Source organism: Quercus suber, unplaced genomic scaffold (assembly GCF_002906115.3).
Source record: "Quercus suber isolate HL8 unplaced genomic scaffold, Cork oak 2.0 scaffold_402, whole genome shotgun sequence".
In the NCBI taxonomy this organism is placed as follows: Eukaryota; Viridiplantae; Streptophyta; class Magnoliopsida; order Fagales; family Fagaceae; genus Quercus; species Quercus suber.
The window spans coordinates 313,718-335,756 of NW_027069853.1; the positions used below are offsets into that span (position 1 = coordinate 313,718).

The 22,039-nt window shown below is 36.8% G+C and overlaps 1 protein-coding gene across 1 annotated transcript; it reads right to left on the reverse strand.

The window, feature by feature from the left end:
- Window positions 1–450: 450 nt before the first annotated feature.
- Window positions 451–20,435, reverse strand: LOC136062317 (protein KINASE OF THE OUTER CHLOROPLAST MEMBRANE 1-like). The gene is made up of 2 exons (XM_065761222.1): window positions 20,410–20,435; window positions 451–1,405 (listed from the first exon to the last, which is right to left on the reverse strand). Exons 1-2 carry the CDS (start codon window positions 20,433–20,435, stop codon window positions 451–453), a joined length of 981 nt encoding a protein of 326 aa, XP_065617294.1.
- Window positions 20,436–22,039: the final 1,604 nt, after the last annotated feature.

Below are 22,039 nucleotides of genomic sequence, written 5' to 3' on the forward strand. Positions count from 1 at the left end.
TTAGCTAACGTGGTTCATGAGGAATTTTCTTCTACATTGCTGGGCCAAGAACACGTGTTCAAGCTCTAAAGCCTTTGGAAGTACACTAAAGAACAATCATTAAACCCTCAAAGCTGCAAACTGCCACCATATTCATAAGTCATAACAAATCCTACGTTTGAGGACTAGGTTTTCGTGAGTTTAAAATGAGCATATTCACGAGCTGAACCAACCAAAACAACAATAATAACAGCATATTAATCAACTAGCATAAGTGTACCTTTACAATTATGAACAGCCAGATATATGCTTTCGTGCTGAAGCTGTAGATAAACATTTGACAGAAATATTTATTCCTATTGAACTACAGCCAGAAAGTCCGTAAAATGCCCTACACGCTAACAAGCTAGCCGATCTGTATGTACATTAGCAAACTTAACTAGCTGTGGGCTGATAAGCTAAGAACGACAACTACCGAGAAGTGCTTACACCTTCTCTGAAAAGCATATTTGCCACTTTGGGAGGGATCCAAGCCGAGCTGCCTGCATTTTGGCCATCCATGTGTTGACCATCTGTGTGTATAGCACTGGTCTGTTGCTTCTTCACTTTTGACCTCCCAATTTTCTTTCCAACCAAAATGCCTAGCTTCATGGCTGTAAATAGGCCCAATGTAATCAGAAGTGGTCTCACTGCCCAGTGAAAATCCTCAAGGTGTTGGTACTTATTTACCATTCCTGGGCAAGTGTTAAATGTAACCATTTCTACTTCAGCTGGATCGGCAAAAGAGCTCCATTCATCTTTAAAAGTCAAAATCCCCGGGAACTTGACAAGAAGGCACCCATTTGGTAAGATCCAAGAAATCCTCCCTGTAGCCCAAGCCCCACTCCTTTTACGAGGCCATTCGAATCGAGGGCTCAGAACAGTGGCTTTCAGTCTAACAAACTCACCCACACAGTAAGATTCTGCCATCTGGAACTCTGAAGAGCTCCCCTTCCAAAGAGTTTCCATCCCAATAAATCCAACATCCACACTACCATCACGATTTATGGAATGAATAATACCCACAGGTGAGTGCTTTTTGTCTTCTTCCTTTAAGCGTACCCAATCACCAGCTGCCAAGCCAAACGTGACCCGCTCCAGAGTTGAAATGTGAACCCTTATTGGGTCATGGATGCCATGGACCCTCACCAAAACAAATCCGTCTCTATCTGCATCACGTTCTAAACCCACAACTGTTCCTTCTGGAACATCCATGTTTTCAGGTTTGCACGAGTTTGGTGGCTTTCTGGATCGCACTGTGTCACCCACTTGCAGACGATCCTTTGCAAGGAACCACTCTGTGTAACCAGTGTTACTTGATTTTTCCATGATTGATCCAGTCCCAAGACCTGTCCAGCCTCCATCATTGTTGAGAGCATTCTGCAAGCTGCAAATTTGTGTCAATCAATAACACACAAGTACCATTGACTAACTAGCCGAAAGATTACCTCAAGTAAAATTAAAGCTGAACAATTTAAAATATGAACAGAAGAATAGTTCCTAGGTGTATATTTGAGAATAACATTTAACATTTTCATAAAAGGAATATTTCCACCAAGGTACTGCTTGTTTGTCACTTGGTTAATAATCATATCAAATGAAAGATGGGGGGCCTTGCTATTCAAATTGATAAACCTTAGATGCTGGGAGGTAAACAGGAGCCACAGCAAGGCAAGCATTGAGTTTGCTAGCTCCAATATGGACAGTGCAATTAGTAAGAATTAAGTATCAATGCAGGTCCACGAGTACAATAAATGTTTAAAGAGGCATCTAAAGGAATATGGGTGAATTCTAATATATGCCACTATAGGAATACCTCTGATTTACAATACGCACCCTTAATAAGTAACAAACTTGTCCCATACAGACAGTTTCTTTTTTTCCTCTTGCATAATCAACTCAAGTGGTTTAAATAAAGTAATTGCTTCCACAAAACAACTAATAATATGGTTATTTATTGGAGACAGCTGACTAGCCATAATTTCTGCAATGTAAATCATCTATAAAAGTAATAAACAGGTAGAAGTAACAAAATAAATTACTGCTAATAAGGACATCCAAATGATAATCTTCTGAGGCTTATCTAGATAAGCAATAATATACTATATGCAGCTTTAAATCAGCCATGGGAATCCAAATTGATTTTCATAGACCAAGCATCTTTCTAATATTATTCATGAAAGTTCATGCACACAGAAAAAAAAAAAATCATCTTTGGGAAGAGGGGAGGGGGAAGAGGATGCATGCAAATCTGAACCAGAATTTTATCTTTGGGAAGAGATGAAATTCAATTAAAAAACAAAAATCTACAAATAATCAGAATTCAAGAATGAAAAAACACATTTAAAAAATCTAAAAATCAAACAAATTATATATTTTTTTTGATAAGTCAAACAAAAATCATATTTATAGTTTTACTTATATGATCAATATTCTTATAATACATAAAAATAAAAAACTCATTTAGAAATCATAGTTGATAGAAGATAAATTAGATTCATAGATATAATATATGAATATATTACAGAATAACACTATACACATCCACAAATCAAACCCATTACTCATATGTCAAGTGCAAATTCTAGCACATTTAAATAGGAAATCTAGAATAAACCTTCATTCAGTTGTCTCTACTAGCCAAAATCCTCTAATAAACAAACTTATGCTGTTATATCTACCTTGCACCTAACTCTAAACAACCCCCCCCCCCTCCCCCCACACACAAAAAAAAAAAAAAAAAAAAAAAAAAAAAGAAGAACAAAAAATCAACTTTGAGGGGGAAAAAAACGTGTGCTTCAAATTTGTTACTATCTCTATCATAATTTGAGAAGAGTGCATGCCTGTGCACTGGGGGGTGGAGGCGGGGGGGGGGGGGGGGGGGGGGGGGTTGGGTTGGTGTTTGCTAAAATAAGGAAGCACACATATGCACATCCAAGAGGCAAGTAAATATCTTAGATTTTTTTTGGGATAGGTGATGGAAATTATTATTGGATGTACATATGCACTACCAAGAATAATTTAGAATAGAAATAAGAGTAAACCTAAGTTTCAGGTGGATCCTTTGCCTCCACAGTAGTTGAACTCAAAAAAGAGGATCAATTAGAACAAAGGTAGACACCAAGTTATTGATAAGAGAGAGAGAGAGAGAGAGAGAGAGGGTAACTAATGTGGGGCAGATTGCGGTGAGAGGGTAGTGAAGGGCAGATCGGCAGGCGGCAATAATTTTTTTTTGGGGGGGTGGGGGCAGGCAATGGGGCTGTGAGGGGTCAAGGGCAGAGTGGCTGAGGGTAGAAGGTTGTTATCATATTTTTTAATATTAGCAGGCCAGTTTCAGGTTGGGTGCAACGATCCCCGATACAGGTGGAGCCATAGAGAACCCACCCCCATCCCATCTACTCAATGGGTCAGACAAAATCTGTCCCACCAGGGTCGTCAGGCAGGTCGAGTACCCTCAGGCTGCCATCTGGAAGCATAATTATTAGTTAATGTTACATCACTCAGTAACTTCTTATTAGACTAATATTTTAAAAATTACACCATTGGATTGCAAATTCTCACTCTTCTCAACATGCACCCCAAATTTAGTATTAATAAAATCTATTTACAATTTAATTCATGAACCTATCTTTTGTGAAGAATTTTAAAATACAAAAAACTTAAACATTTTACAAATGAGATGGTTATTGATTTCTAATCATCATGAAATTTTGCAAACATCAAGAGCATAAGGAGAAATGCAATTCTAAAGAAGATTTGTCAAAATACAAATCCAATAAAAAATAATTGAGTGGTGTAACATTACAAAAATTTACACTAGGTGTAATTTAAACCCAACCATATATATTATTAGGGGGGGANACTATTATATTACAAAGATGTTTTTCATATGGATTTTAAAGTTTAACTTACTCTCTATATTTTTACGTGGAATAGTTTTGTATCGGTTTGACTTGTTAGTTTTTGGGCATATTCTTTAAGTCAATAAAAATATGGTTTTAGGTCATGACCATATATATATATATAGAGAGAGAGAGAGAGAGAGAGAGAGAGAGAGCCCAAATTGAAACTAGTCATTCCAAATTGAAGGTTGGTCTAGAAAATTTAAAAAATAAAATGGTCACTTGACCCATATGCATTTTGACATTATAGTTTGATTGTTTGGTGTTAAGGATCCAAAGTTAAAATATTGATATTTTAGATTGTGGTTGATGCCATGCTATTTGACTCCACTTAAAGGATTTTTTTTTTTGGGAACTTGGTAGAACTAATTTGCTTTTTAGTAAGAAGAATTTTGGATATATAATGAGAATACATATGGTTTTCTTCATTTGTGATTTATGTTGTTTCCTTTCTTGAATAGTTGTAATTCTAGTTACTCTTTCAATTTCTATTACAATTACCATACAAGAATTTTCAGTCATCAATATTGTCAAAATTTGTTTGTAATAAAATGAAAGATAAATTTATAATTGATTCTTTGATTTTATACATCGAAAAGAAAATTGTTGCGACATTTAGTACAAAATCATTCATGGATGATTTTTTGGATTTAAAAGAATGTTGAGTTTCATTTTGCTAGATCATTAATGATTGGGTAGAAATTATTTTATATATTTTCTTTTTGTTTGTATTTTGTTAATATTGAATGGATTTTAATTTATGGGAAATGAAAAAAACTGTCAAAACATTAATTGATTTTTTTTTTCTTTTCCCATAAAAACTTTCTTTAATTGAATTGTTAACCAATATCTTAAGGGCACTTGTTAGTATGACCCTTAATTTATTTTTTATATATTAATTTAGTTTTAAATTTTAGTATGTTTCTTTTTCTTGAATAGTAAAAAAATAAAAAAAATTTATTGCTTTGGCCTTCCGAAGAAAGAAAAAATCCTCATCTTGTCCCTTTGTGTATGCCTAGATCCCTTCTATTTTCCTCTTTCATTAAATTACTATTTATATTCTTCAACTTTGAGATAATTTTGATTTTGTTGCCTAAATAGTTGAATTTATTCACTTATCATTACATACATTTTTGAAATGGGAGATTTTTTTTTAATAAAATTTTTTTATTTATTTTTAAAAAGTTTCAACCTATGATAACTCTTTATTATCAAACCAAGATACCAATCAGTTTTTGGTGTAGGCGGAGATTGAACTCCAAATCTCTTATACAACCATTAGAGACTTTTCAGTTAAGTTAACTAGAACCCACGAAATGAGCCCTTCAATCCATGTCATAAGTAGAAAAAGGATTTTATTCAATTGGTGATACCCTATGTCACCACTCATATGACATGGGTGTGTGACATACACTTGTCACTACAACACATGATGCTAATTCTTTAGAAAATTATTAGGTGTTTTTGGAGTAGGGAGATGTGGTGTTTCCCCCTCTCACATTTAAATACTATAAATTAAATTAATGAGATCTATTGTAAATGCATATAAAAAAAAATTTCTCTATACTTCGAAAACACCTAATAATTACTCATAACTCCAAGTGGCACAGAAAATTTAGACTCTTCCTCTTTTTATTGCCATATGCTGATTTTAAAGAAACTTTAAGAGCCAAGTTTTAGATCTTATCTTTAATTTATACATCTTTTATTTCCACACATAGACCACTTTAATTGGGAGTTTTGAGTTTTCACTTGGCAAGTATCAAAATATGAGAAGTGTTAAGTTCACAATATTTTTACAATACTTCAATAACAAATCCTAAGTCATAAGTTATAATTGGTTCTAATTTGAACCCATTGAAATTACTTTTTTTTTTTTTTTTTTTTTTTTTTTTTTTCAATCGTAGCAATCTATCACCACTAAAATAACTTTTTTTTCAACTGCAATAATTTACCATTTAAGATTTATTATGAAAATGTCACATTCATACTTCATGTCCTTCTTTCTTCTTTTTTTTTTTTTTTAATTTTTTATTTTAACTCCAATTTAGACTTAGATGTATTCTGATGTTCACACCACATGGATCATGGACCCCATGATACATACATATATATATATATATATATTTATACAAGATAAAATTTATATTTTAACTTAATTTAAGTGTATATGTGTGTGAAACTTTTTCTTGAAGACTTAATCCCGTCTCTTACCCTCCACACTCTAAACTTATATTTATAGAGTGACCATCGCACCAAAAGTGTGCTATGATCCCATGATACATATTCAAAAATAGCAAAATAGGAGTAGCTGATGAGAAATTCTAAGACTACAAATTATTGTATAATTCTTTTATCGCAATTTTAACATGAGAAACCGCAAATAATTAACTCTCAATCAAAAAAAAAAATATATATATATATATATACAAGTTGAGCTCTTGAAAAACCAACTAGTAGATGACATCATAAAATTCTCCAACGATGGTAGAATCTAAAAAATACAATGACACACTCTCAAATATTTTAATTTATGTTTATGCTAGAACGAAGTCAGAACTTGGAATAAAGTGGAGACTTTGCTGCTGACTGAGTGCATTAGTTCCGGCCTCCTGCTTTAGTGTTGCTTAGTCATTGAGGTTTTTTTGCGTGCATTTAATATTAGGTAAAAAAAAATAGAATTTTTAAAAGGGTAGGGTTGTTTGTTTTTGGTAAAAATTGTTTATTGGGCTTAAGTTTTTTTTGTTGCTTCGCTATTAGTCATTTTTGTTGGGGTAATGTTTTTGGAATGGTATATTTTGTTTTAGATTGTAGATCTATAAATTTTTTTTATGACAATTAAAAGGAGGAAAATGCTAGAGTTACAATTTTTTTTATAAATTGCTGATTTGGTAAGTGGTAGTAAGTAAAAAAGTAATGTAAATGATAGGTCCACATGTGAATCAATAAAAATTTGTTAACTCAACTGAATGCTCGGATTTGTGCTAAAACACAAGAGCTTGTTTAGATCCCTAATTAAAAACTTACGGCTAGATTGCTTTTACTCTAACTTAAACAAATGCGGAACAAAAGTAAATATGCGCAATGAACCAATAACACTACTCTAAGCCATATTCATCCACAATCAACAATAAAATGAAAGTTTAAAGAGTAGAGAAGAGAGATGCAAATACAAGATAACACCAAGACATGTTATCGAAGAGAAAACTGAAGAATTCTGCAAAAAACCTTTCCGCGACTCTCCAAGTCAAAATCAATTTACTAGTGAATAAGTTAGAATACACGAATAACAAAAAACCCTACTTAAGCCCTCCAAGCTCCTGCTACCAACGAACTTCTCGGATTCTTGTCTTCGCTAGCTTTCCAAATTCCGCAATACTGCCCAATTGCATCCGCCAAGCCTTATCGGCTTCTTTTGGCAAATCCCCAAAACTTCCCAAACTCCAAAACACTCTCTACACTCTGAATAGGTATGCGTTGTGTTTGGATACAAATCTCCTCTCAAGGTATGACAATGAGAGAGTGAAGGAGAAGAGACTACAATGATTTCTCACTAAAGAATGAGTAGCTCTCTCTCTAAAAGATGGGTGTGCTGTGTTGTAGAAACCTATCTAAGGTTTTCTCTTTAAATAGTCTCCCCTTACTTTTGTGGGTAATGAGGGTATATATAATATGAGTGAAGGGTAAAAAAAGTCACATTTAAAATCCTCCAGGCAGAGAGTTTCGCTGGTACCTCATGAGATGGACTATCTTGCGAAATGCAACCTAACGCTTGACTCTTCAACTTCCAGCATGTGCTTCTCATATGACCTTTTCGCAGGAACCTTTACTCGCAAACTTCTTGCGAGCTAGTCGCAAAATTGTAGTGATCTTCATTTGAAGCTTGATTCTTCGCCAACTTAGCACTAAACTCAATACAATAAAAATCTCACAAAATACAAGGAAATAATTTAATGCACTTATAACACTTTTTGTCATGGAATAAAGCCAACATAAAACATAGTTATAAATTACAATTTTATATCAAATGTTTGTAAAAATATTGTAAAAAAGTTTGTGGCAATAAGCATTATTCTTAAAACAATCAATGATATTGTTAAGAGAGTAACATGTAATTTTCTAGAACAAAATTGCTAAAAATAGTGTGTGTGTGTGTGTGTGTATATTGCGGTACCATTGCTCACTAGATGGCATAGTCAACCAACTTTGATCATATCATTTTTCTAACTTTTTTGTGTACTTTTTTTACTTTCTGTTTGTAAGTGAACTTGGTTTAACTTTATGGCAAATGTTTATAATATTTTTCATGGCATACAGGAAAAGGTTGAAATTCAGTTGAGTCTCAAATGGTTTAAGCAACTTTATAACCATTTTTTTGCCTTTTTAGAGGGTTGTTTAGGTTGCCAACAGATTGACATCTAAATAATAATAATAATTGTGGGGGGTAAAGCCCAGCCATACGTAGTGGGCCTAAAGCCCAAGGTGAAGATTAGTGTATGTCCGAGGAGGATAAAATTGTCGAGATTTATTTCGCGTGAAAGAAGGATACATGGGGACGAAGAAACTCTGTCCAAAGAGAGTATCAGTGTTCCGAAGAGATGACTATCCTCGGATGAAAGGATTTTGGGGTCATGTAAATATCTGGGGGGTTCAAATGAGTTACTAGTGACTTCAGCAATTTGGATAAACTTTAGACACGCCTGGAGATAAGAGGAACGGAGAAATATCTAAAAGGAAAAGCTGCCACCACCGTATTAAATGCACTGCAGCAACTTTTCTGGCCGCATTTATGTGGAGAAGACCTCTAAACAGTCAACTTGAGCTACCGTCATTCATAAAAACTAAGGGAGATACATGACATGACATGCACTCAAGTAGGAAGCTGGATGAAGAACAAGTGGATGATGGGGATGGTAGTGGAGGAAGATATATAAAGAAGAAGGGTTCCTAATTGGGGGGGGGGGGTCAAACTGTAACAAAAAGGATTGTAACCTGTATCCAATCTATCATAAGTCTCTTCGGACTTGAACTTACTTGGTCCTTACGTGTACTTTTATGCTGGTTTATACTTGTATGCTGTGATCAACCGTTGTTAGCTCCATAGTTAACCTAGCTCTATCACCCACGCTCTACAAATTTATTTTTTTTGGGTTTGGGCCACAAATCCTAACCCTACAATAATAATAATTATGTTTAATAATTCAAGTTAACATCAATAGCACCACTACAATTGATTATTCCCGTACTTAAGCACAGGTTACATAATAGTCTTGATCTTACAAAGGTAACCCATCTGGTTGTGTTGGGATTATTTTTCGTCTCTTTTTCTTTTTCTTTTTATTTTTTTATAGAATCTACTCAGAAATTTTAATCTTGGTTTTTAACAAGTTGTGTGTGGGTTTTGCTTAGATGATACATGTATTTCTTGTCCTCATCATTGCATGATTGAAGCTATTTGGGAAGGGTGGCTGACGTTTGTAGCTACAAGAATTGGGCTCTGAATTAATGACTTTTGATATCCGCATAACATTAACATAAAGAGTATTCTATGTAGCATTCATCCTCTATTAACAATTTAGCACCATAATAGGATATTAAAGATTCACTAACAAGTACCACCGCACACCACACTCCACAAGTATAAGTACTTATGGGGTATGGGGGCAAGGGCCGGGATTCAAGTTTTTAGGAATGAGCTTCACACACATATACACTTAGATTACGCTAGAGTAGAAGTTCTATCTTGTAAAAAATAATAATAATTAAAAAAAAAAAAAATTCACTAACAGGTAACAACACAGAAGAAAAGGCCTAGTACTGGGCTGCCCTACTATGATATTTATAATTCTATGTAGCATTCATCCTCTGTTAGCGATTTCTACACCAAATAAATCGAACCCAAAACCCACTGGAATTTTTGAGAGACCCATGAATTTTCACATCACAAATTAGGCCCAAGACTCCATTCAAAGCGGCCCTTCGAGCCACCTAAGAAGATAAGGGATCCAGCCCATATGTTCACAACAGCCCAATGAATGCAAAAAGCCTGGAGCAAGGTCAAGAAGAAAAGACTGAAAGCAGAACTGAGTAGCTGCTGGGCTTGTACAGATGGAATGAGCTGACAGGCGGATTAGTCAAAATAGAGGGCAAAGGACACAAAGCTTGAGCACGGAGGAATAGAAGCTCAAAAAGTCTAGAGACACATTCTTGCATACATTTTACCACAACTCTTACATATCTTAAGTAGCAATTGGATTAATTTTCACAATTACTAGTAGTAGCCTCCATGTGTGAGTAATATATTAACAAATATGCGAGTTGTATTAAAGTGTGTGACAAAATATATATATTCTTATAGAAATTAATAGCAGCTTGACGCATGACAAAAGGACTAAAAAATCAACTTGTACAGCTTGGTCTATTGTCAGCAATAAAGAAGAGGCAAGAAATCTTTTTGACATCACATGTGCAAATGCAAAAAAGGAGGTTTTCCTCTTGCAGTTCCGAATAATTCTTGAGAAACCATGATTGAAACTCAATGAGTGAGGATTGAAACTGAAGCTCCTCAACATTTCTTGTCCACTTGACAAAACCTCATCACAAGAAGATACAGTATTTGATTAATGAACAAAGCACATGGATCACTAATAGGACCAAATTTGAAAATCGTGGTTTGTTGGGCTTAAAGATGTGCTTAGTAGAGGTTGATTGAGTGACATGGAATTTGGCAAGTCCTACTCAACCTTTTTGATAACGCTTAAGTTGATGAGACTAGCATTGCTATTTACCCAAAACCTGAGGGCATTCTGGCCTTTTGCCCTTAATTTTAAAAAAATTTAGCAATATGCCCCTGTTTTGAAACTATATAGGTTCGTGCCCCTGTTTCAATACTCGATGACCTTAAAATCGAGTTACTTAAAGTACTCGGTTGGTCTAAAATCGAGTTATGCCTGATCAAACTTAAAAAAAAAAAAAAAAAAAAAAATTGCATAAAACTCGATTAAATGGAAATCGAGTTCCAAAACGTCACTATAGGGGTTAAAAACGCCACTATAGGGATAAAAAACGCCGCTATAAGTCCACTGAAACCTGGTATAAAAAAATTTTCCAGAAAAACGCCATTATAGGGATTAAAAAACGCCGCTATAGGGCCACTGAAACCTGGTATAAAAAATTTTCCAGAAAAACGCCACTATAGGGCTTAAAAACGTCACTATAGGGCTTAAAAACGCCGCTATAGGTCTCCCTAAATATTGGCAATCACACTTGTAAAATTTTTTTGCATCAAACTCGATTTCCCTAAGCTCGAGTTACATACAAATTTTTTTTTTTTTTTTTTTTTTTTTTGATAATGTTTCCTAATCGGATCATAACTCGATTTCCTACAAATCGAGTATTTCATTAAAACTCGATTTTAGGGTAATCGAGTATTGAAACAGGGGCATATCCCTATATAGTTTCGAAATAGGGGCATTTTGCCAATTAAAAACATAAAGGGGGTAAAATGCCAGAATGTCCCAAAACCTGATAAAGAATTAAATGCTGAAATGATGACAAGGCATTCACGGTCCAGTCATCAAGTCTCTTGCACCAAGTAGGAAACAGGAACAAATGGCTTGAGAAAAGCAAAAATCTTTTATTCTTAGTTAGGGGTGTGATGGGTAGGATTAGATCGGATTAAAGGTTTTATCAATCCAACCAAAAACTCATCATATGTATTAAAACTTGGGTTGAGTTAGTGGGTTATGCTTACATGTTTCATACCTTATAATAATAATAATAAATTAGTTTTAAGTTCCTTTCCGTTAAATTATTACAATTTGCATAATATGATGAAAATAAATTAATATGCCCGTAATTTTATTGTTTTTAATAAAAGCCACTCGGTATGCACGATGGAATGTTATATTATTTTAATATCTCTCTTTGTCAAAACTTTTCCATCCATTGATTAAAAAAAGAAAAAGAAAAGGACTTTATTATCCACTACTTAACAACAATGATTATTTTAACATAATAACAAAAAAATTAATAACTAAAATGACACATTTGAAAGGTTATAGACCATTTTGTTTTACATTTTTTTATAGGAGTTTTGAACCATTTTATCTCAAAATATGGAGCAAAGATTGAGGACTGAGGACTTACATGATAGAGCATTAGCATCCGGAGTTGTAAAACTTCCAAAATGCTATTTTAGCACCTAAAACAAAAAACAAGCTACATCCAAGTTGTTACACTTGAAAAAAAAAATTCTCTCTCTCTCTCTCTCTCTCTCTCTCTCTCTCTCTCTCTCTCTCTCTCTCTCTCTCTCTACTCTCTCTCTCTCTCTCTCTCTCTCTCTCTCTCTCTCTCTCTCTCTCTCTCTCTCTCTCTCTCTCTCTCTCTCTCTCTCTCTCTCTCTCTCTCTCTCTCTCTCTCTCTGTGAGAGATTAGCGTTTGTGGTGGAGATCATGGTGGAGATTGGTGGGCTTGGGTTCCTGTGGTTGTGTTGGAGATCAGTGGATTTGGGTCGTGGTGTTTGTGGTCTAGGTATGTGGTTTGTACCGATTTGGGTCGCAGTGGTTGCAATTTGTTCCAATTTAGGTTTGGGTTATGGTGGTTATGGGTATGGTGGTTGCTACAATAGTGGGTTTGTTGGGTTTTGTTTCGATATGGCGATTTGTCATTGGCAATGGCAGATTTGATAGTTATTAGCAATGGTGGGTTTGATGGCTGCTATGAAAGAGAAAGTGTTGGCTGAGAGAGGGAGAGAGAGCAAGAGATGAGGAGGAAGAGAGAGTGAAATAAATTGTGATGTGAAAAATAAAAAATGGGTTATAGACTTATAGTATGAGTTGTAAAATAACGTGTTAAAATAGATAAAATAATTTTTTAGAGTGTTAAAATAGTTTTTTTTTTTTTAATTCAGATGTAAATGCTTTAATTAAACCTAAACGGTATTACTTTGACAAAAGACTCGAACCAAACGTCCTTACGTGTTTTGCTTAGACTGTGTTAAACAGTGCCGTTATTTGCATCTCAATCATTAATCACCCAAGTAAAATTTATTAACACATATAAAAAGGGGCCCTACATTGTCACTTTTGCCAAATAACACAATCATAAAAAAGATATTGAAATATAGTGGATGGGCCCTCATATTTTAAAGAAAACAATCAAATATCAGGACAGAGAGAGTGACTAATGACTATCTTAGTTTCATAAAATCAATCTTATAAAAATGGGGCCCAAATTATAGCTTTTCTAATCAGAGAAGTTATTATAATATTGTGGATAAAGCCATATAATTAGTGAAAATAACAGCTGAGGTTTCTGCCGCTAATCATAAGCTCTATTGCTCTAAAGCGTAGATGAGAATTTTAAAGAATATCCCCATCCGCTGTTGCGTTCACATTCGTGGCCTGGATCTTCAAAGGATTTAATTTCATATCAACCACAAAAATTCTTCAAAATTTTCTAAATCCGCATTGCAAAAAGGAGAGAAAAATAGTTGTGCTGCAGTGCACAATCCTAAAGAAAAATATGTGTCCTTGTTCTACACTGTCTTATTCACCAAAACCCAATTCCAAACTAATAATGATGGAGGGGGATTGGCCGTTTATTCTTTGTGAGGGTGAAAAAATATTTTGGGATTAGAAAATTCCGATTGTTGAGGCATCAGATTGCATGAAATCTGATTCTTCAAAATCTGTATTGTGTACATACATGACACCAAAATTTTGTCATATTTTACATGATTGCCAACCGAGAAGTTTTTAGATTCTCGTTCTCACTTAAAATGTAAAAGCAAACAAAAAGTATACAACAATTACTACTGAATTTCATTTATGTTTTGGTGTCATGCTAGTTTAAGCCAGTGGTTTTTTTTTTTTTTCCCCTACATAACATTATTCAAGTAGGGGAGAAAAAAATGGCACAGAAGTAGGTACTTCTTAGAGCATCCATAGCAGTAGAGCTAAAATGCTAAAATGCTAAAATTTAGCTTCACAAACACAAAAACCTCATGCAGCAATGAAGGTAAACTTAAAATTTATAGATGAATTGCTACAGTGCACATCTAAAAATAGATGTGCACTGTAGCTTGGAGCTAAAAAAAAAAAATTATATTTTAATCTCAGCCCGTGCTACATCTCATTTTTTTTATTCATTTCACTCAGCCACTCTCTTCATTTCACTCAGCCACTCTCTGCACAAACACAAACACAGCCACTCTCAAACACTCAGCCTCTCTCACTCTCGTTGCTGGCTCCTCTCCTCTCATTTGTCGGCCGGTCCACCTCAAGCTCACTCCGGTCCACCTCAAGCTTCCGTCCACCTCAACCGTCCACCTCAAGCTTCAAGCTTCAACCGTCCACCTCAAGCTTCAAGCTTCCGTCCACCTCACTCCGGTACAACTTGCTTCCTTTTTCTTTTCTTTTTTTTGTTTTCATTTTATCAAATCCGGTCTCATTCACTCTCATTCTTTGGGTTTTTTGGGTTTGGGTCTTTGATGCTTTGGGTTTTTTGATTTGGGTATAATCTTCCGCCGATCCGCCGGGTTGGGTTTTTGATTTGGTCCAATTATGGTTTGGTAAGTGTGAGTGATGATGATGATGATTAATGTTTGTGATATGGATTTTGTGATATGATGATGATGATTAATGTTTGTGATATGGATTTGGTAAGTGCTCTGTTTCTCATTGATGATTATGATGATTATGGATTTTGTGATATGGATTTGGTAAGATGGTGTTCTCTGATTTTGGTGGATTTTGTTGGATATGTCCTGTTACACAAAACTAGAAACAGAGCATGATCATGTAAGTTTGGGAATTTTAATTGGATATGTCATGTTGCACATCTTAATTGGACATTGTATTTTGTTGAGAAACATGAGTCATAGGAATTTGTGCGAGTGTGTGAGTTTTATTGTAATTTAGTTTGAGTTATGTACGTGTGTAATGTATGGACTACATTGTTCTTGTCATAATATGTGTTTTATTTTATATGTTTTTTTATAAAGTTCTTGCATTTTATAGTTCACATTGTTCCAAGATTACTTCCAGACAATTGAGACGATAATAGGCTATCATGATGATTGAAAATTTTTTTTAGTAAAATAAAAATGTATTAAGTATAATTTGGGGTTAAAAAAATTACTTGTTAACATTAGACGATTATTTGCTATCGTGTGGTGGCGGCGACGGTGGCCGTGGTGGAAGAGTTGATGGCGGCGGCGGGGCGGCGGTGGGGTGGTGGCGGCGGCGGCTGTAGCGGTGGCAGTGACGGTTACAGGTGGTTGTGATTGTTATTTATTGTAGTAGATATTTTATTTTATTGTAGTAGATATATTATTTTATTGTGATGTTTATATTATTTTATTATGTTGAAAGCTAAAATAGATCCACTGCTGCAGCATGTGTGTAGGTATAATAGATAAAGTAACTTTTGGTGGAGCTAAAAAGCTAAATTTTTAGCTCCACTGCTGTGGATGCTCTTACTTGTTAGAGGTAGCGGTTGGCAATGGGCGAGTTAGCCCTCGTTTTACTCTACCCATTAAAATCCCATTTAGCTTGACCCACTTGTCTAGCCTACTAAAGGTTTAAAAGGCATTGAAAAATGGGTTAAGTTTTATCTCTTTAGAGCATCCACAGCAGTGGAGCTAAAAATTTAGCAATTTAACTTCACTAAAAGTTACTTTATCTATTTACTTATACACATGCTGCAGTAGTTTATCTATTTTAGTTTTCAACGCAATAAAATAATATAACCACTACAATAAAATTATATATCCCACTACCAAAAAACATCAACAACACTAGCCACAACTACCTCTACCATCAGCCACAGTCACAACCACCACCAACACCACCACTAGTCCACAGGAGGAAAAAAAAAAACACCAAATCTCCAATCTTTTTCCTCAACCCAAACCAAACAAAATCACTAATTACAAACAAAATAAAAAATCACCAATCACAAACAAGCACAACATCGGCGAGCTAGGTTGGCAAAAGGGGTGGGTCGGCAAGCTCCATGGGTTTCCCAGTCAAGTACCCAATATCCACGAGCAAGCACTCCGATCAGCGGCATGAGTTTGAGGCGGATGGCAGCATGGGTCTGAGGCTGATCGGCGGCTTAGGACGGCTAGTGGGTCGGTGACGTTGAGCTTCGATGGCAGCGACGTTGACGATGAGTCAGAGAGTGAATGAGAGAGAGAGAAGCACGGTGATAAAAGAATGAAAAAGAAAAGGAGCGTGGTATTATTTTAATCGTTGGGGCAGAATAATTTTTTTTTTAAGTCTCATGAATAGTGCACATCTATCTATAGATGTGCACTATAGCAATGGAGCTAAAAAAAATAGATTTAACTCCACTGCTAGAGCACGATTTTGGTGTTTGATGAGCTAAAATATAGCAATATAGTACCACTGTTGTGAGTGCTCTTAGAATGGTTCATTGTTAAAGGTAGTGGTTGGCAATAGACGGGTTGCCCATTAAACCTTTAGTAGGCTAAATAGGTGGGTCAAACCAAATGGGATTTTTTTTTTTTTTTTGTTGGGGTTAAAGGGAGAATTGCATTAAAACTTAACTAGCCACAAAAGGCAATGCAAAGGCAGAACGTCTTAATAAGTACAGACCAACATCATCCATATGTACAAAAGATACAAATTCAAGGGAAGTGGGTGATAACAAAACTACAAAATCCTCTTGTTGCGAGCAACCCCTTTTAGCCAATCCATCAGCACATCTATTCGCTTCCTGAAAGATGTGATTCACCCTGACTTGCTGAAATTTATTGAGCAGGTACCTGCAATCATTTAGAATTGAAGAATGGTCTCTGTTAGTCACAGATCTAGAAATGACCAGATCAACTACTATTTTTGCATCAAGCTCCACTTCCAGGCAAGGCAACCCTAACTGATAAGCTAGAGTGAGCCCATCACGCAAGGCCCAAAATTCCGCCATGACACTTGTGATGTGGCCTATATTGCGACTAAATCCCCCGATCCAAGTTCCTCCATGATCTCAGATAACACCTCCACCCCCTGCTCTTCTTGGGTTACCGAGGGATGCTCCATCCGTGTTGAGTTTATACCATCCCTCAAAAGGTTTGTTCCACCTGACTTGGATACTACCCATCTGCTTGGCTCCAAGGGATTTTAATAGGTCATTATTAGGATTTTAACATGTCTTTAATATGTTTATAAAAGTCAATAAAAAATTATAATGATATTATATATATCACAAAACATCCATATATTAACTTACCATCTCACACATAAACTCACCATAATAGTTAGTTAAATTAAAAATATTGTTATTTTATTTTATTTATTTTATAATTTTGTTCCTAGAAGGACTCTTGCGAACCTTTGGATTCCACTAAATTGAAGTGGATGGTGGGACCATTTTAGGAGCAGGGGCCAATTCCACCCCCCCCCCCCCCTCTTGTTGATTTTCTTAGGAAAAAAATTATTTAATTTTGTTAAAAATAAAACAAAGGCATCTCCATAAATTCTCAATGAAATAAAAATTGTTTAAAAGGGGAAAACTCCACATTTCAAATGCAGTCCCTTAATTTTATTTTATTTTTGAATTAAAAATATTGGGTTTTCAATACAGACTTATCATCCTCACACCACAAGGATTATTGTGAACACAAAATATTCATTAAGGCTGTGTTTGTTTTGGTGGTAAATGATTTCAGGAAATCATTTACCACCTGACCTCACTGTTTGGAAGACAAGGAAAATAAAATTTTCCGGAAAATATGCTTCTGTTGACCGAAATTTACGCCTTTGACACGGAAATGGTTTGAATGAAAATTTTCACTTCAAACCATTTCCGGGGTCACGCGCAAAAGAGAAAGCCAGAGAAAAAGAAAGAAGAGACCACGACCATCGAGGAAGAAGAGACCAGAGCTCCACGCCGAGAAACCCAGAGCTCACCTCGCCGAGAAACACCGTTCCACCACTCAACGGTGCGTCCGATCCACATCCAGACCGAGAAACCCAGAGCTCACCGTGCCTCCGATCCACATCCCAATCCGATCGCCACGCAAAGAGAGAGCCCAGATCGCCACGAACCCATCGTCGATCGCCACCCTAGTCGATCGTCGATTGTCGATCGCCAGTGCGACTCGCGAACCCACGACTCGAAAACCTAGAACCCACGACTCGAAAACCCAGAACCCATGACTCACGAACCCACGACTCGTCGATCGGCGATGCGACTCGCGAACCCACGACTCGAAAACCCAGAACCCATGACTCGCGAACCCACGACTCGTTGATCGCCGATGCGACTCGCGAACCCAAAACCCACGATCTGACCGGATTTGATTTTTTTTTCTTTGGTTTTGTATCTGTTTTGGTCGCCGGAGTTTGCTGTGATCTTGAAATTTTTTGTAATAAATTTTGATCGTCGGAGTATGATGTGATTTTGAAATTTTTTTTGTAATAAAATTTGATTGGATGCTGAGAAAAATGCTAAGAAAATGTGAAAAATGTGTAGGAAAATAGCATTTTCAGAACAGAACCAAACATATGAAAATATTTTCCACAACAATTTTCATTATACAACCAAACACTTAAAAATATTTTTCTTTTTCAAAAAATAACATTTCCAAAAAATAGCATATTTTCCAAAAAATATTTTAAGGAACCAAACACAGCCTAAAACACCATAACTCAAACTATTCAACTCACACTAATATAAAGTAATGTGAAAATTCTTACTACGTCACATCAGTTATCCCACTACGTAATTGATATTATTTTTTGGCATTGCTCTACGTCTAGCTGCACAATGCAGATGAACACATGCTCCATAATAAATAGTGAAAACTTTAACACATAAAATGAGAAAGATGGGCGTGGGCACAGATGATCCATACGCTTATCTTTTTCTTTGACTTTGCTTGTAGATTTAAAAAGGCAGAAGATCTCGCATAATCTTTTCCGAACATCATTTTGAACGTTCAGGATCTTATAGTAAGGTACGACAAACCATCTGTGCCGTCCAAAATAACCGTACTGACCACATAAAGATAGAAACATTGGATATTGTAATCTAAGAGATGTGTAAAGGTCTTAATGATCATGTTATCATGTTTTCCTTGTTACGCTCGCGTGCGTATGAACAGTAATCCTGTACGTTTGATTTTATTGTGTGGGACCACCACATATTATATGCTGCACCACGAGCTTTGCAGAGCGCGTCTTTAACACTCTCTTATCAAGAATATACTTATATAAACCCAAAACAAAAATTAATGATTGCCGTAGATGCTGTGATTCCCATTAAAATTTACGTACAGTTGTTTAAGGAAGCTGGTTTTTTTTTTTTTTGAAAGACAAGGAAGCTGGTTTTTAAAGATTAATTACATTTAAAATGAAATAGAAAGTCTATTCCCTTATTTTGAAGTTTAAATGTGAGGAAATGGAATAGGTAGAAAGGAACACTCATTCTTCTCCATTCCGTTAAAACCTCAAATTTTCATTCCCCTCGAAATTGAGAGAAATGGGAGGGAATGAAATTAGATTTAATGATTTTTTGACTAAAACTCCTAAAATACTCCTATATATTCAACTATTTATTTTAAAATAAGGGTCTAATGGTAATATTGTTGTAGGGACTCAATTTGGATTTGACCCTGAATATGAATGAGTTTTCAGCCCAACAAGCCCAAACAATAAATTTGTAGAGAGTGGGTTAAAGGTTTAGACTCTCGCTGTCGTTCACCAAGCATAAATTCTCTTTTATTAAGAAACACTTATAATTAATTTACAACGGGGAGAATGCTCCTCGGCCAGCCCCTTTTCTTCTCTTTTCTTTTTCTCCCCCCTTCTTTACTTTACTTGCTTTTCTTATATAGTCTTCATCTTCCTATCCCCTTCTTCCATCTGTTGATCATCCATTCGTCTCCCTTCTGGCCATCCGTCCCATCAGAGGCCTTATCAGTACTCAAGTGGTTCACTCTGATTAACGTTGCCCTGCTAAGGGGTTATATCCCCATTAATGCGGCCAGAGGGGTTAGGTGAATGCATTAAGTGCGAATGTGACAGTTTGCTCTGGGTTTGTCCCCTCCCAAAAATTATCCCTAGTATGCCGAGGACGGAGAGGTCCTCGACGTGGGTCAAAAAGGGGCTTTGTCTGACTTAGCATTGGCTGGTCAGTCTTCCTCGGCGCTGGCCTTGGGCCTACTACGCGATGGGTTGTGGCTGTCAGGCCCACGGGCTCCACAATAGCCCCTCAAGAGGGTTTTGATACCTACGGGCCCTCTTAGGCGAATCGCCTCACTTTGGCTTGTGCTAATGCTGGCGACTTTTCGACTGCTCGATGTGTGTTTTTTACGTTTCAAGACTTAATGCGTGCCCACATTAAATTTTGGCGGCACCATGTTTCCCACGTTCAACGGCGTGATGGTAATCGTTCGGTGGGGATCTCCTGCTTTTATATGCAGGCAGTTACACTTGGGGAACCTAAGGGGGAGTATAAGTACCTGTTTAAACTGCCTGGTTTCCTCATTTTCGCGCTTACAACCATTGATGCGTATGACTTGCGTCTAGTTCAACTTGCACTCTTCCTGAAGAGAATCGCCATATTTCTGTAAGTCTTCTTCTTCTAGTGACCCCCAAATTTCCTTGATTTTACTCCTCCTTTTCTTCTTCTGGAACTTTTAGTCGTCTTTGGGGAATGGGTAAGTTTAAGAAGTTGGTTGATTCCGAAGAGACGATGAACAAATTCATTGTCGACTATGGGATACCCAATAATATGAGTTTGAAGTACTGTGAAGAAGGGGAGTGGTACCTTAAGAGGAGAGAGGGTGAAGTCGTAATCCCGATAGTCGCTTTCGTAGAGGGAGGGATGAGAATCCCTATGAGGCCAGTGACCCTCAATTATCTTAGGCATTTTCGCCTGACTCCTACCCAGTGTGCCGTGAATGTATTTAGGATATTAGGATGTGTAGATATCTTGAATGAGAAAATGGGGCTGAGACTGACTCACCACGATGTGAACTGGTGCTATAACCTTCATCACCTGAGGGGTAAGACGTACTATATGAAGACAAGGGACGATAGGATTCGTCTCATCCAGTGTCTTCCTGATTCCAATAAGGGTTGACTCAAGATTTCCTCATAGTGTCGAGGGAGTGGCACAACAGCTTTCATTGCCCAACAGTAGAGGGGGAGCCAGGTAGGATATCCGAAGTAGGAGACAATCTAGGTTTCAGTATTTTTATCTTTATAACCATATATCCGCTTTGGCTTATTAACCATAGGAGTTTCATTTTTCTTTTCGCAGATCCGCACGCCTTTGCACGTCATTTCCACCTAGTTAACAAAGCGGATTTGGAAACCGTTCTCAGGTCGGACCTTTTCCTGAACGAACCTGATAACCAGGTCAGAGCCGCTCATCAAATCCTCAGATGCGACCCAGCTCAGAAATCATTCCCAATCCCGAAGCACGTAATTAGAGCTCGTGACCCTCGGCTTACGCAGATCACCGTGGTGGAAGACGGTTTTGCATTTTTCGAGGGGTCTTACATACCTGAAGGCATTCCACTAGCAGGTCCCTCCTCATCCCAACAAGTAACGGTGGCCGAGGAAAGACTGTCTAAGAAGGCAAGGGAAGTGGTTGAACTGAGCTCTTCTGAAGACGAATATAGTGTGTTCGACCTAGCTGATCAATCCGAGGATCCTCCGGTGACCTAAGGGACCCTCATTTGTCCGAAGCCAATCTCCAGTCCCTAAGAGTTGGTACTCAGGCCGAGATGGGTTTAAAAAGACAGCCCCAAACCAATCTTCTTGACTTGCTAGAAGGTGGTTCCAAGAAGGGTGGACCAGAAGAGTCACAGCCCCAGCCTCCTGCACCTCCGCCCTAGATTTTAACTGTGCAAACCAGGTCGTCCTCTGTCCCCATAGTATCAGACCCCCAGACCGAGTCTCCTGACCCGAAAAGGAAGAGACTTTCCAAGGGTAAAGAGCCAATGGATGGGAGCAAGTCACACTCCCCGCCTGAGGAGGGTAGATTTCGCAGGCCTCCAAAGCAACTGAAGCTCGGTGATCAACGGAAAGGTAAGAAGGCCATCCAGCAGTCCGAGGCTCAAACCTGGCTGCGCGCTGCCATGC